This window comes from Juglans microcarpa x Juglans regia, chromosome 6S (assembly GCF_004785595.1).
Source record: "Juglans microcarpa x Juglans regia isolate MS1-56 chromosome 6S, Jm3101_v1.0, whole genome shotgun sequence".
NCBI classification, from domain to species: Eukaryota; Viridiplantae; Streptophyta; class Magnoliopsida; order Fagales; family Juglandaceae; genus Juglans; species Juglans microcarpa x Juglans regia.
In genome coordinates this window covers 4686084-4700561 of record NC_054605.1, presented here as the reverse complement: position 1 = coordinate 4700561, position 14478 = coordinate 4686084, and the positions used below count along the sequence as shown (strand labels likewise).

The 14478-nt window shown below is 35.9% G+C and overlaps 1 protein-coding gene across 3 annotated transcripts; it reads right to left on the bottom strand.

The window, feature by feature from the left end:
• Window positions 1–4949: 4949 nt before the first annotated feature.
• On the bottom strand, window positions 4950–14022 carry LOC121236370 (teosinte glume architecture 1-like). 3 transcript variants are annotated; one of them, XM_041132785.1, is made up of 4 exons: window positions 13798–14022; window positions 12547–13514; window positions 12102–12241; window positions 4950–5996 (listed from the first exon to the last, which is right to left on the bottom strand). In XM_041132785.1, the coding sequence occupies exons 2-4, from the start codon at window positions 13221–13223 to the stop codon at window positions 5128–5130; spliced, it is 1686 nt and encodes a 561-aa protein (XP_040988719.1). In that variant the 5' UTR covers window positions 13224–13514; window positions 13798–14022; the 3' UTR covers window positions 4950–5127. The 3 variants fall into 3 exon arrangements, with proteins under 3 accessions (XP_040988719.1, XP_040988720.1, XP_040988718.1); XM_041132786.1 differs by having other exon boundaries at window positions 12547–13502; XM_041132784.1 differs by lacking the exon at window positions 13798–14022 and adding an exon at window positions 13614–13738.
• Window positions 14023–14478: the final 456 nt, after the last annotated feature.

Genomic DNA, 14478 nt, shown 5'->3' with positions numbered 1-14478 from the left:
ATCTTTGTACATGGCATATTCTCGTATGATTTAGCATGGCATACTCTTGTATGATTTAGCATGGCATAGTATAACGTGATATTACATAATATGCTATGAATGTTTTATGACGTTCCAACGCATACATGATCCAAGTACTACTTGAACATGGCATACATGGTTTAAGTATTACACAAACATGGCATATATATAACCTAAGCATTTCATGGACATGGCTTGCATAATCTGACTATTACATGGCATACTTGACTTTGAACTACTACTTCAACATTTCATGGCTTTCATGTGAATTTAGTAACATTAAATCAATCAACAATAAATTCATTCACTCAAGTATAATCTCATATTTCATCAAGACCGAAAAGTAAACTAACCTTAACTTGCCTCTTAGTGTAGCGTAGTTAACAATCATAAGCACATCACCTTTTTGTATACATAATAATAATATTCACAATACGTATTTATTAATATGATCATACTATTTACCTCTTAGCGCTGCTTCTTGATTTCCAACTTGTAGCGCGTTACCTAAACGAGATTCTAGACGTTAATAACTTCCTAGCAAAACGTGTCGTAATACTCTACGTAATTAAATACGTATAAGGAATTTAACTACTAATAGACTCCAACAAATGCTTTGAAATCCTTTAAAAATCTTTTATAAAACTTGTGTCTAAATGCTGATAATTGTTCAATTAGATAAAGCCCATGTAAAGGTAATGTATTTCTGAAAATATACTATCCTTCTTTAAAATTGTAAACCAGTTTCTGTCGACCCAGAGATTAACCACTTAAAGAAAATACTATCTGACTGACTTAAGGCCCCAAGAAGTCGAGGCTCAGGGAATTACATCCTCACGGTCAAAAGGCATGCATGGAATTACAAAATTAAAGGGGGCTTTTTGGGAACTGAAGCACACGAAATAAAACAAGAAGAAAGAAAGAAAAAGAAAGAAGAAAGAAAGAAAAGAAAGAAAAAGAAAAGAAACGAGAAAGAAAAGAAAATAAAATAAAAGAAGAAGAAGTAAAAACAGAGGCTTACGAGAGAGAGAGAGCTGTGCGATGCTCACCAAGGGAGAGCAGAGTGCGTCGGCGGCTCTAGGTGGCTAGAAGCGACCGGCGACGAGACTGGGGGGTCCCTATGGTGGTGCGACACCGAGAGAGGGAGAGAGAGAGAAACAGTGAGAGTTTAGAGAGATATGGGTTTGAAACTCAAACAACCGAAAGGGAGGGAGGTGGCGTGCGGCGGCAGGGGCTTACCTGAGGGGGTGGGTTCAACGGGGTTGAGTTGGCCGGCGTTTTCTGGCGCCGTGGGTAGGGCTCCGACGTCCCGGGGTGGACGACGTTAGTTGGGCAGAGGTAAGGTTTAAGCGGGAATGTTGTTTCTCTTGATATATCACTGTGTGAATCACAGAGGCTTGAGGGTCTTTTTATAGGCGATGGGAGGAAGCAACGTGGAGAGATTGGTTGAATTTTGAAATTGCCTAAACTTTAGGAACCTATTCTCACGTGGATACCGTTTCTGAGAGAGTTTGAAAGGTTTGACTTGGAGTTGCTCAAACTCTGGAAACCGAAACTAGCATGGGGACTAAGTGGATAGAATATTCAAAGGAATCACTAAATCGATCTATCTGTTATCACAAAATCTAAAATAAATAAATAAATATAAAGAAATTAAAATACCAATAAATGAATAAATAAAATACTAGTTTTAAACCCTAAATTTAGACCCGTATGTTACAGTTTTAGACCTCAACTTTTGTTGAACTATGTTTTAAGGAGGTCCCATGTTTTGGGAGTTCTAAACTATACTCTATGATTTGGGATGTCATATCTTTATGATACATATTTACGTTTTGGACAATGTTTGGGATATGATATTAGTACAGTGCCATGTGCTTTTCAACTGCTTATCGCGTTGCTTAGTTTATCCGACTTTTGCTATTTTTCCCCTGCTACATTATTGCATACTGCTAATGTACTTATGTGCCTAGCATATTATCTGTCATGAACGAGGGGTGTATAGCCTTGTGTTACATGTCACAGCGTCTCAGTCACCATCCAATCCCAAGTGGGGGCTGGGGGTGCCACATGATTTTGTGGGAAGTAGGTTGGAGGGCTTCTTACACAAGTTATAGAAGATGATAAGGCTGAAATGAAATTTGAGTGTTGGCCCTTCTTCCCCAATACTATATACAAAAAGCAACCCAAGATATTTCATCTAGGTGGAGTGTAGAATTGAAAGAGTGAGGTGTCCCTTTAGTTTTATACTTCAAGAACCTTCTAGGCTCTTTTTTGGAAAGATTTGGTTAGCCAAGTGGGGGTGCAAAACTTAGCCAAGAAGCAATGCTAATGTGACCAAATTCATGGGCTTTAACGGGCCTTAACTGGATGGGTCTTAATTTCGGGTGTTAAGAGGGTTTGGGTTGTTATCAAGCCCAAATCCAATTTCTCTTAGCCCAATCAATTATCCAATGTTAACAAGGTTAGATAATGATATTCTAACATAAATTTGAAGGATTATGTGGAAGTAATTTAATCAAGTGATTAAACACAATGCTAGAAATCGATTCAGTTAGGTTTTGGAGGTCAACTTTATGGTTTGGATAAAACTGTTCAGGATTTCAATTTCTACCATACTTTTGGGTTCTCAGTCGAATTCCTATAGGATTTTACTAGGGTGAAAATCCTCTTTGGTTTGGCAAAAATTGATTGGTCGGATGGAATATGATTTTTGCTTAGGCGGCATGATATCAGACCTTGATTCCTTCAAATTCATCAAACGTTCCTCATGGTACCAAGTGTCTAATACCATTCACTATGTGTGGCTAAAATCTTACCAAGTGTCTAAATAAAACTTTTCTAATCTAATTTGGACATTCCACATTGTGATTTTGAAAACACTGCACTTGGTACGCTTACGGAGGTTACTATTCACCCTGGAAAAGTGAATAATAAACCTAGCACTGAAAAATCCTAATTATTCATATTAACCTACAATGAAAATTGTTTACCAAAATTGAATCTTGAAGTGACTCTAAAAATAATTTCACAGTTTCGAAAAGGCATTTCGTCTGAAAATATGAAACTGGACTTATTGCTCCATAAAATCTTAAATAATTAATTGTGTCTAATGGCACAGACCATAACTCATTCTGGCACTTATAATTACCTCAAATAATTAGAATCGTACTTTTGGCACCGTAGTAAGTGATAACACTGACTATGTTGACAGACTAAAACCTATGCGATTAGTCGATTCGTGAAAACTTATGGGATTTTCACGAGGTTCCTAAAGTCAATACAAATTTCACCATTAAATTTCTATCGGACTGTTACATTGTGAGTATGGCAAGACATGCTCATCGAAGACAACATACCTTGAAATATAAATCCTACCAGTAGGTGGATAAAGGCACTTGTAGCCTTTATACTTGCGTTGTACCCAATGAAAAGACATGGCAGTGACTAACTGATAGCAAATCTTTCTTGATTTCAGGTACCACAAGAACATTATTTAACTGAAGTTTAGATGGAGCAAAACCAATCATGGCCTGACCAGTATGAGTAGTAGGCAAGATTTTGCCATTCCCAACCATTATGCCATCATGGCCAGCATAGGGAATCACAGAATGGAGGGTAACTTGATTTGCTATCATGTGATCAGTGGCTCCAGTGTCTGGATTCCAAGAGGCTTCTGCTGGTTCGTCCAACTTTCTTGCTGCAAAACTTTGAGGAAGATTATCATGTGTAAAAGAATGATTAAATCTATCAAAACACTTCAAGATTGTGTAATTTCTTTTATGACAGATTTGACAACACAAGTTCTTGTCCCTTAGAAGTGAAGGAACCAATCTGTTTCTTTTTTTGTAAGACTTTTGTCCATAGAACACCATTGATGCAGAAGGAGCATCAAGTTTGTACCTGTCAGCATAATTTTCAAGTAAGGCTACTACCTCAGGGTATGAAGTGACAGGATGCCTCATCATTGTGGCTGTGAAGACCTCAAAATCCTTATCAAGACCATTGAGGAGCCACCAAGACTTTTTATGATCGGAAACTGGCTTGCCAATAGCTGCAAACTCATCACAAATGGTCTTGAATTTTCTGAGATAATCACTTAAGGAATCAGATCCATTTGGTGATAGAGATGAGTCTTTACTTAAGAACAAGACTTCGATCTAAAGATACTCTTGTAAAGGCATGAACAAGAGCATTCCAGACTTCTAAGGTAGTGTTTAATCCCACCACAATGCCTAAGACCTCTTCAGAAAGGATTGTTGTGAGCCAACATTTGACCAACCTATCAGACCTGCGCCATTTCTAATAGAGTGGATGTGGCTAAGAGGTGGAAGACTCGTCAAGAATGATTTGTGGTGGAGCTTGAATTTCACCAGTGATGAACCCTTGGAGGTCATAACTCTCAAGTATATTCAGTATTTGAGTTTTCCATAGCAAAAAATTGTTGGAGTTGAGTTTGAGAGAGATAATTTGAAACATTTTGTGAAATTGGGTATGGGTAGGGATCTAAATGATCAAAAGACACAAAGGAGGATGATGAAGTCATTTCTGGGAAAAAAAAAGAACACTACTCTCTCTCAACACATTGTGACTCTTGATATCATGAAGAAAATATCACATTGAGATAGAGAGGGTATATATTATTAACATATATAGATAATTACAATTTGTTAACTAAGGAAACTATACACAAATAAAGGAATTAAGAATGTGCTACATCAGGGAGAAAAATATGCTTGACTAACAACCTAAACTTTCCTATAATAGACTGACAGCTGGCTCTATACATATGTACTGTGATTTAGCAATCTGGCTTGATATTTGGCTTCATACTTGCAGATTTGATGCATGTATTCCTTATAAGATCATGATATACAGTACTACTTTAACGTGATCGGCTCAGAAAATCACTTTCCATCGAAGCAACAGGTATATAAGTTTGACCGTAAACAGATAAACGCGTGCATATATTAATTTTCTTTTCCTTTTGTTTTCGAGGAAACTCTCAAGTTGCTATATATGTAATATAGAAGCACAGCAAATTGATTCACAAGGAATGCATATATGATTCATAGACCCTAATTAATTGCCTTTCCAAGCATTAATTCAAGAGATCCGGAGGCAGGACGAGTCATTTTCCCGCTTCACCTGCAAGGATTGCCTCTGATGCTCCACTCGCTCAAGCTGTGATGACAGTTGAAGCAAGCCAGGCCCATTTTGATCACAGGAATGGCGTTCATTGGAATTCCATATATCAAACTCTTGGAAAATCCCATCAAAGTTGACTGCATCACCAGTATCCGGTATCAGTATGGGACCCAAGTGATGATCATTCTCTTCTGCAGAATTCATTTCTGATATAGGGAGTTTATTTAAAACTCCACCAGACGAATGCTGTGATCTTATTCCTATCAACTTCTCGGTGAATCGACCCATGCCATAATGGGAATGGTTACTCGGCATGATCAGTGGACGAACCATGGGAATTCCGGCTGGCGGCTGGCTTGAAGAGTTCTGTGATTGAGATGACAGAAGAGAGAGAGCATAGCCGGAGGGATCTGGTACTCTCGATAACCCTTCAACGGTTGTTGCTGCATCAAAAACATTGTATTCTTCACTTCCTAACGAGGTGTTGTGGAAAATAGAATGTGAACTGGGAGTTGGGCCTCCTCCTATATCATGTATATATTGATCCGAATTTTCCATGAAAAAGTTCCCGGTTGCTGTCCGAGTTACATTGTCATGAAAAGGGTGAAAGTACTGTTTTTCAATATCTCGAGGGAAGAGGGAGTTGGAATGGAAATGGCCATTGGTAACAGGAAAGGTTGACAGATGCCTATAGTCAGTACCATCTTCAACTTTGACATGCCTACCCCATTCACTGGTCTCATATTTCTCAGGATGGAAGAGGCCACTAGGGAGAATCTCTTGGCAAATAAAGGATGTAGTTCCCACCTGATATCCCTGATCACTCCCTACAAGGCCAGTCAGAACATCAGAGTTAGAGAAACACAATAAATATGATTTTGAGAACACGCAAAAGAGGACAAAAGCCAAATAAGAGTAGGAAACAACAAGTTCTTTGTAAAACTCAGATAAAAGAGGCGTGTACTCGAGTCATATTATAAACGACAAAGTCATTGGCCTGTTGACATTCAATATTGTTAAATTTGACCTTTCCAGACGCATTAATGAAACTAAAAGTAGGTATTACTTTTTTCAAAAGAGACAAACTTTTCGCAGGCAGATGAGGTCAGATGGTCAGGTGGAAGCTGGCTGAGGATGGGTAGAAACCAGTTCAAAATTGGAGTAGGCAACAGTCCACCAGAGGGTGGGAAGCATGGATGGCCAGTGATGCGTGGGAGTTCACACCTAGGCAGTAGAGTGTCAGTGATTAATCGGTGTGGAGCACATCCAAAATTTAAAGCGCATATGTGCATGGGGCGCAGCAGCGATTTCGATCGAGGTGCATGCATGTGGCGCATCATTGATTGAGGTGCCTAGCTTAAGGCCGCACGAGACAGACACCGGCAAAATACATATAGAAGAAGATACATAAGAAAGAAATGTAAGAGTACCACACATTTATATTTTAATGAATTTAAATTAGTTTAAATATTATCACTTAATAAAAAAGTTATAGTGAGACACGAATATCTCTATTCTAATCATAATGAGACAAGAATGTCTCTAAATTTCAATAATGACAAAAGTCTATAAATAGTATTATAGAGTTAAAAGATTCTCATTTACAACATAATTGTGCCTCTAACTATTAGAAGACACTTGAAGATATAGTTGTTAAAGTGATTTTTCTCTCACAGTCTCTATCAAATTGTAATAGAGATATATATATTTTTTAATTATTATTATTTTATTATCGTGATTCATATAAAATCGAATATCCTAATATTACTGATTCATGTTAAAATATTTAATAGAAGGCAGACGTGATGGGTGCAGATCCCAAATCTCAGCAGATGGACGACCACTTTCCTTATTTTACTTTTAGGACGTCGCAATGTCCACGGAGGAGAAATCCTCCACTGATCAGTTAAAATCTTTTTTTTTTTTTTAATTATTTTTTAATTTTACTTTCACTATTTTTTTTAAACTATTTAGATATTTAAAAAAAAAATCACATATTTATTTAAAAATATTTACTTAACCACTAAGTAAAAAAAAAAAAAAAAGTGGGTAGAGGATTTGATCGGAATGTGAAACTAATGTTTTCTTTTACTTTAAGCTGCTAAAGAGAACGTGTAGAAGGCTGATTGGAAAGCAGTTTCATGCGTGGTGGAGAGATGGATTGAGAGTCGTGTTTGCAGTTTCAACTGTGAACCAAGTGGATAAGAAATAAAAGATGATTTTCTATAACTAACTCCCTAATTACCCCACGAGCATAAGCGAACTTCACATCTACAAAGAATTAGTAGAAGCAAACAACGACCTCAGATACCGTAATAAAAAATAATAATAAACGTACAATTAGTGATGTTTGACATGTGGAAAAATGATTAATTACTCTATAAATTAAATAGAAAGTGGCGGGAGGTCCCGTTTCGATTATATAATTAACTCTCTTTCCAAATAATTATTTATTATTTAGAAAAACAATATAATGCCCTATTTTGAATAATGAATTTTCTTTTTTAAAGAATTAATTCCTTCACAAAGAAAATTTGATTTTGAGCCACCTCCCTGCTGGGAGCTACCGTTAGTATAATTATTGAGTTTTTTTTCTTTTTTTACATATAATTTTTAATACTTTTAAATATCTTTTTAAAAAATAAAAAAAAATCACAATATCATTAAAAAATATTAATGATACAAACGAAATGAGATGAGATGAGATGAGTTGAAATTAAAGTTAAAAAGTTAGATAAAATATTGTTAGAATATATGTTTTAATATTATTTTTGTTTTGGGATTTGAAAAAGTTAAATTGTTTATTTTATTTTGTATTGGAAGTTGGGAAAATTGTAATGATGAGATGAGATGAGATGTTTTCTGAAAACAAACAAGGCCTTCAATTCATATAGATGTGGCTTAGGTCGGAATTCTAGTAGAAGTACTTGAGCCGTTAGTCAAGAGACAGTGCCTCTCGTCCAAGGGAACTAGTCTCAAAAGGAACTAAAATCAAGCTTTGTCCAAATTAATAGATATGGCTTAGGTCGAAATTCTAGTAGAACTTGAGCCGTTGGTCAAGAGCCGTATGTCTATTGTCCAAGGGATCTAGTCTAATCCACATAAAATATAAATGCCTTCATCCACCCACTACGAGTATACGATCTTGGCACTTGTTTTTTTATGAAAATATTTTCCCCTAAATTATTCCCAAGTTATTATTTACTCCCGCCCATCAAACAGATGTTTTCTACCTTTTTCTGAATTTGCTTGCTCAAGGATTTATTCAAACACACAACGCTATATATGTGTTCACGTCACGTAGCCTCCGTTCCCACTAGTTGTCCGGAATCATCTTGTATCTGTTATACCAAAGGCCAATAGCCTCCACAAGCCCCTTCTTACACTCACTCAACTTTCTCCACCGAATGCTTCGATCTCTCGCACACGAAGCACAGCACTCTTATCTCCAACAGAGTTATGGGACTCCTCTTCTCAAGCAATGAGTACACTAGCTAGACTCCAGATCAAGCATTCTCACATATCATATACCAATTCAACTATGAGAATTAAATATTGATCTCCCTATTTCTTCCATGGAACCAAGTCATCGTGCCCCCACATCCCTCAATATTCATCCTATGATCACTACATTCTATGTTTTTTTAATAGGTACTTTACATTCTAAATTCCACATGAAAGATTTGGAGCCCTTGAATTTCTTTTTAGGCATTGAAGTTATTACTATTTCAAGTGAACTATTTTTATCTATGCACAAGCATGTTTGTGATTCTCTATCCAAGGCATCTATGACAGATTATAATTATGTGGGCACACCCCTTTCCCAGAAGCTCAAGCTCCACGATACTAATGACTCTCCATGCAGTTGATACAATCTATTACCACAGTGCCCGAGGATATCTCACATGCATTGACCAAACTCGATCTCAAGCATGTTATGCATAAGCTCAGTCCTTCTCATCTTCTTCAAGTTGTCAAACGCATTGTTTGCTATATATATATATTCAGGGAACATTCAAGAATGGGATGAGATTTATCACTCAATTGGAGCTCAATCTAAATGGGTTGGCTGATGCTGATTGAGCTAATTGTCTCCACACACTTCGCTCCACCACTGGCTACTTCATTTTTGTATAAGCAAGTAATTTGCAAAGAAACAACCTATTATGTCTCAATTCAATGCTGAAGTTGAATATCAAGTTATGGCCACTGCACCATTAAACTCACTTTGGTCACCAACTTACTTCAGAATATTGGTCACTCAATCTATCTAGCCCTCGTATTATTATGCAACAACATTAATGCACTTCACATGACCCGTTTTACATTAGTGCCCTAGATGGCGGAAGCCACAAGTGCTCCCACAAGTTGGGTTTGGGCCATAGCTTAGACCCCTTGTCCCACTAGAGAATTCAATGAATCCTTAGGTGACTAGTACTAATAGTCTAAAGTGAATTCATATTCGAATAGAGCTTATAACCCCTATTCCATAAAATCTCTCTTTTTTTTCTTTTTTTAATTTTCAACCTGTACAAGGATGGCATAAAATGCTATAGCCTTACATGATGTGACTATCTCTTTTAAATTTGATAATCTCGTTCCAATAGGGAACTTGAGTGGATTTTTATCATAACCGTCCATCTAATCCAGTTTCACCTAACTTACACCTAATAGAAGACTTGGCATCTCCTTTAGAAGAACTTTCATAACCCACATAATCTAAGGTGTCGCAAGATTTACTTGCACTCTCCTCCAAATAGTATCAAGTACCTTTCCTTATGCATACATTGGGTCGTACACAAAATTCTACTAAAAAAGTGACGAACCCGGCTCAACCAAATTAGAATCTGGCTTGGTTCGTATAGTAAATGAATCATTTATGAATATAAAAAGTTATGAAAGTTTTTTTTTTTTTATAAATCAAAATTATGATAAATTATTAAATGATATAATTTGTATAAAACTCTAATTGACTCAGATAATTTTGTATAAACTCGCCAAAGTTTTTATAGTTTTATTTTTAACTTTATAATAAAAATATCTTAAGTATTTAAAAAAATAAAAAGAAATCATGTTCCAAATACAATATAAGTTTAAATCTGAGTATAATCACACATATATATAAATTATATAAAGATTTTAACAAAAACTAAACATCAGTTTGTCAAAATTCATAGATAAAGCAATAAGATATAGTACTAATAATATGTTTTTTTTTCAAACTTAAGTAGTTCAAAATAAGCTTGAACCCATTGAAAAACAAATGAACCATTCATGAATATAAATATAAATTGGTGATAAATTCAAATTTGAATTTGTGAAATCACCACTTGTTCCAAAAGTTTAAACTGATGGGAAGAGGTAAGTCTAATTATTTGTATTACATTCTTAACACTCCGCCTTAATGAGTGGGCCCAACAAGAGGAAGATTTAATTAAATTGTATAAAATATAGAATCAGTATTCGAACTCAGAACCTGGCTCTGATACTATGAGAAATCATCACTTGTCCCAAAGGTTTAAATTGATGGGAAGAGGTAAATCTAATTATTTGTATTGTATTCTTAACAGAATTGTATTCGTCGATTCAACTAATAATGAAATGAACAAAGCTTGACCCAACCCATTACTTTCGACTTGAGTCCACTAATTTGTCATATTCAATATGTATTGACTCAGTTGGTCGAAGTATTTTCTCCTTCCGCTTCAATTTGGGTCAAAAGTCAAGTTAGGTTGTGAGGATTTACGAATTGAGACTCCTCCGATCACCACCATAGTTGTTGATCGTGGTGCGACCAATCACATGATGAGGGAATCGAAGGGCAATAGAGCCAACGATTTGAGGTGTGACAGATATATGAACAAGGTAAAGAGAGGGGGAAGCTATCTCAACCCTAATTGGGAGTTCCTCAATTAAATCTAGCAGTGAGGGGAGTAGAGCAATTCCCTGATCTCAAGCCCCTTTTAGATTGGAAGGTGAATTTTGAAGCTGCTAGTGATTTTTGGAAGATGGAAGGTTGCCTTTAGAAGTCTACTACTTTGAATTTTGTGAGGGCTTGGCAGAAATAGAAAACTTTTAGGTTTTGTTTTCCATCGAGTCAAGAGTCGGTATGTGTGTATTCCAAACCCAATCGTGTCAAACTACACCCCTAAGTGAATAAACAACCTTGCATTTTATCATTCCTCAGTACTTTACATTTAGATATTAAGTTTTCCCTTGGAGGATACAACACAAACTTCAAAGAAATGATATCAATTATCAACATGAATATGTTTGTGAAGTTATATATATATATATATATATATATATATATATATATATACACACACACACGCACACATATTAAGGGCTCATTTGGATAGTGAGATGAGATGAGATGAGATAAGGTGAAATGGTTTTTGTATCCAAACAAGCCCATAAGTGCGGAATAAACATAGATACTTGAGCAATACTTATTTTTAATGTAAGTGAGATACTTGAGCAATACTTACCGCATATAAATCAGAAAGTGAAAAAATTAATTGTAAATGAGCAGTAAAAACAATCATAATCACTTAATAAAACCTATGCGCAAAAAAGAAGTCCCTAATTAACGAAAGAAATCTCTTATGCAATCAAAACTGAGGCAAACACAACTATCTCACAACTTTTACAAAACTCTATAATAAAATATTACTATTATTTTAAATTTATTTGAAATTTGTTTTACTTTGATAGATTTGATTTTAAAAAATAATTATATTTTATTCAAGAGCTGTATAAAAATTATAAAATAATTGTATAGGTAGAATTTCCCTTACTAAATTATGCAAAATAGAAGCATATATAGAAATCACAATTCTCTTTTTTCTTTTGTTTTCGTTTTTCATTATTTTCATATAAAGGAAATGGAATCAATAATAAAGAATGAATTGAAGTTAGATGTGAAATACCATCAAATGACCGAAGCAATGATCTCCCGGCCCGTCCAGAGTGAATACTCACTTGAGGCTTTCTGCGACGCTCATTATGACCCGCAAGGCGTTTGCGGCAGCTACGCTTACCCTCATCAAATTCAGCCAGCAAATGAAACCTGGATCATTTGTATAGCAGCAACAAAAATTCATGTTACACTAGAACAGCCTCAAGTTCATCATGGCTTACAGAATTAATTTAACTTTTAAAAATGCAAGTTTAACATTGCAAAAATCATCTCTAGATCAGTTGGAAAAATGATTGTATTTAAAAAATTCCTGAATCAATGCTCCTTCTTGCTGCCAAAAGGACATGAAAAGGGAAATGAACTCTTGAGGCATGTATTCTTAGATAGATGTCATCTTTTAAAGATGTAATTAGGTGAAGGCTTTTTATATTGATTATTGGAACAAAAATCATCACCTGCTACACTGTTGGCAAAACCTCTGTTCAATGCCATTGACGATAACTTTGGCAGTCTTGGAGTGAACCTCACAAACTTTATGCCTCTTGTGGTAGTCCTTAGAGGAGTTGAGATCCTTATGACAACCATAAACTTGGCAGAATGCAGACTGCGAATTCAACCCTGATGTCCGCACTCTCTTTGCAGTTGTAGATGACTCAAACGAAGATAAAATCGGAACTCCTTTTGGGAATTTAGATTTTTGGGCATCTTGCTGATCAGGAAGCCGCCCCAGATTCAAATCAAACAAGGATGAAACCCGACTGTTAGAGTCCACCATAGAAGTTGAGAGCTTCGGACTCGTGTATTCATGATGATCTTCGGCAGAAAATGCATTTGGAATGGCCATAATTGGATTAACAAATCTTCCAACGCCAAACTGACCACTCAAAACTTGACTCATCGAGTTGTCCGCTAACTGTTTACCAACTATCTCTGGAAAACCCAAGTCCCCAAAACCTTGATTCTCAACAGCCTGTTGACCTCCAGAGACTAACATATTATTGCCAAAACTACATGGGGTTCTCAATTGCCAACCAAACAAGGCATTTTTGTTTCTCGAGAGTGAATTATTTGGCGATATTCTTTCATCGGATTCAAAACCCTTCCCTTCAGAAACGTAATTCCAAGGCTCCATTTCATGCACCAGGATCACAGTTTCACGAGATCGCAAAATCCCACTATAGTTCAGCACAATAGGAAAAAAAAAATCACTTTTTTATACGGTACTTTTACCCATAAACCGAGTTGAATTTTAACCTCAAATTCGACTAATGCGTATAAGCACCAACTACGGTTGCCCATTGGATAATCTTGATAAGCACTGCACACGACCCACATAGCCAATCTAAGTACAAAGAGAGAGCCCTCACAAATTCCCCTTCTTGAAGCTTCATATTCATGGGAGGCTCAATTCCTGAAAAACCAACTAGATTGAAAAAAAATAAGAATAAAACCCATTAAATATGAAAGATCCAAACCCAGATAACCAAACAGTACAAAAGCTACAGAAATGTCAGAAACCCACGTTAATCCAAGCAGGAGACAGGTAAGAGTTTCTAATTAAGGACTCAATCAGTGCAAACTAGAGAGACAAATACAAGCAAGAACCATTTCAGATACTGAATGAGAAAACTATTCACTGACTGAAAGAAAGGGAAACTAAAGTTGCCTGAATGATATGAGGGAGGGGAGAGAGAGGTTTACTTTACCAATGTACTGTGAAATAGTGGCTTTGCAGTGTGGGGCTGAGACAGACAACTCAAAGTGAAAGAGATATCAGTGATTCAGTGTGTCCCAAACTCCATGGAAGATGATGTGGTTGCTATTTTTGGAGAGAGAGAGAGAGAGAGAGAGAGAGGGTGATGGAGTGGGAAGGTGAGCTAACATTGAAGAGTTTTTTTAATTACTTGTTGTTGCCTTGTTTAGTAAGTACGAAACTGCAATTTCAACGCTGACATTGATAGTATACAGTGAGTCTAGGAGAGTTAAAAAGTTTTTTTTTTTAATTCTTTTTCCTTCTTAAATAAATGTAAAAACAGTAAAACAGTTGAACTTCATATAGTTGTATTGGTAGTTGAAATTTTTTATAGGTTATATATACTTTATTAATGTTTAACTGGTATTAATTTGGGAGTTTGTGATATGGTTTTAAACGTGATTATATCACTCATTGAGTCTAAGGAATATTCGGTTGCAACGCGTCAATTCCAAAACAAATAGGTGAGAAAAGGTCAGGCGTTCTTTCTACTCTCATCGAACTCAGTTGAAAGGTCAAAGTTTGGTTCATCAGACTGACAAAGCAACAGCCACACTAATGTCCTTATCAGGATATCGATTGGTTACCCAAAATCCTATTTTATTTTATATAATTTTTATAATTTTTTATAATT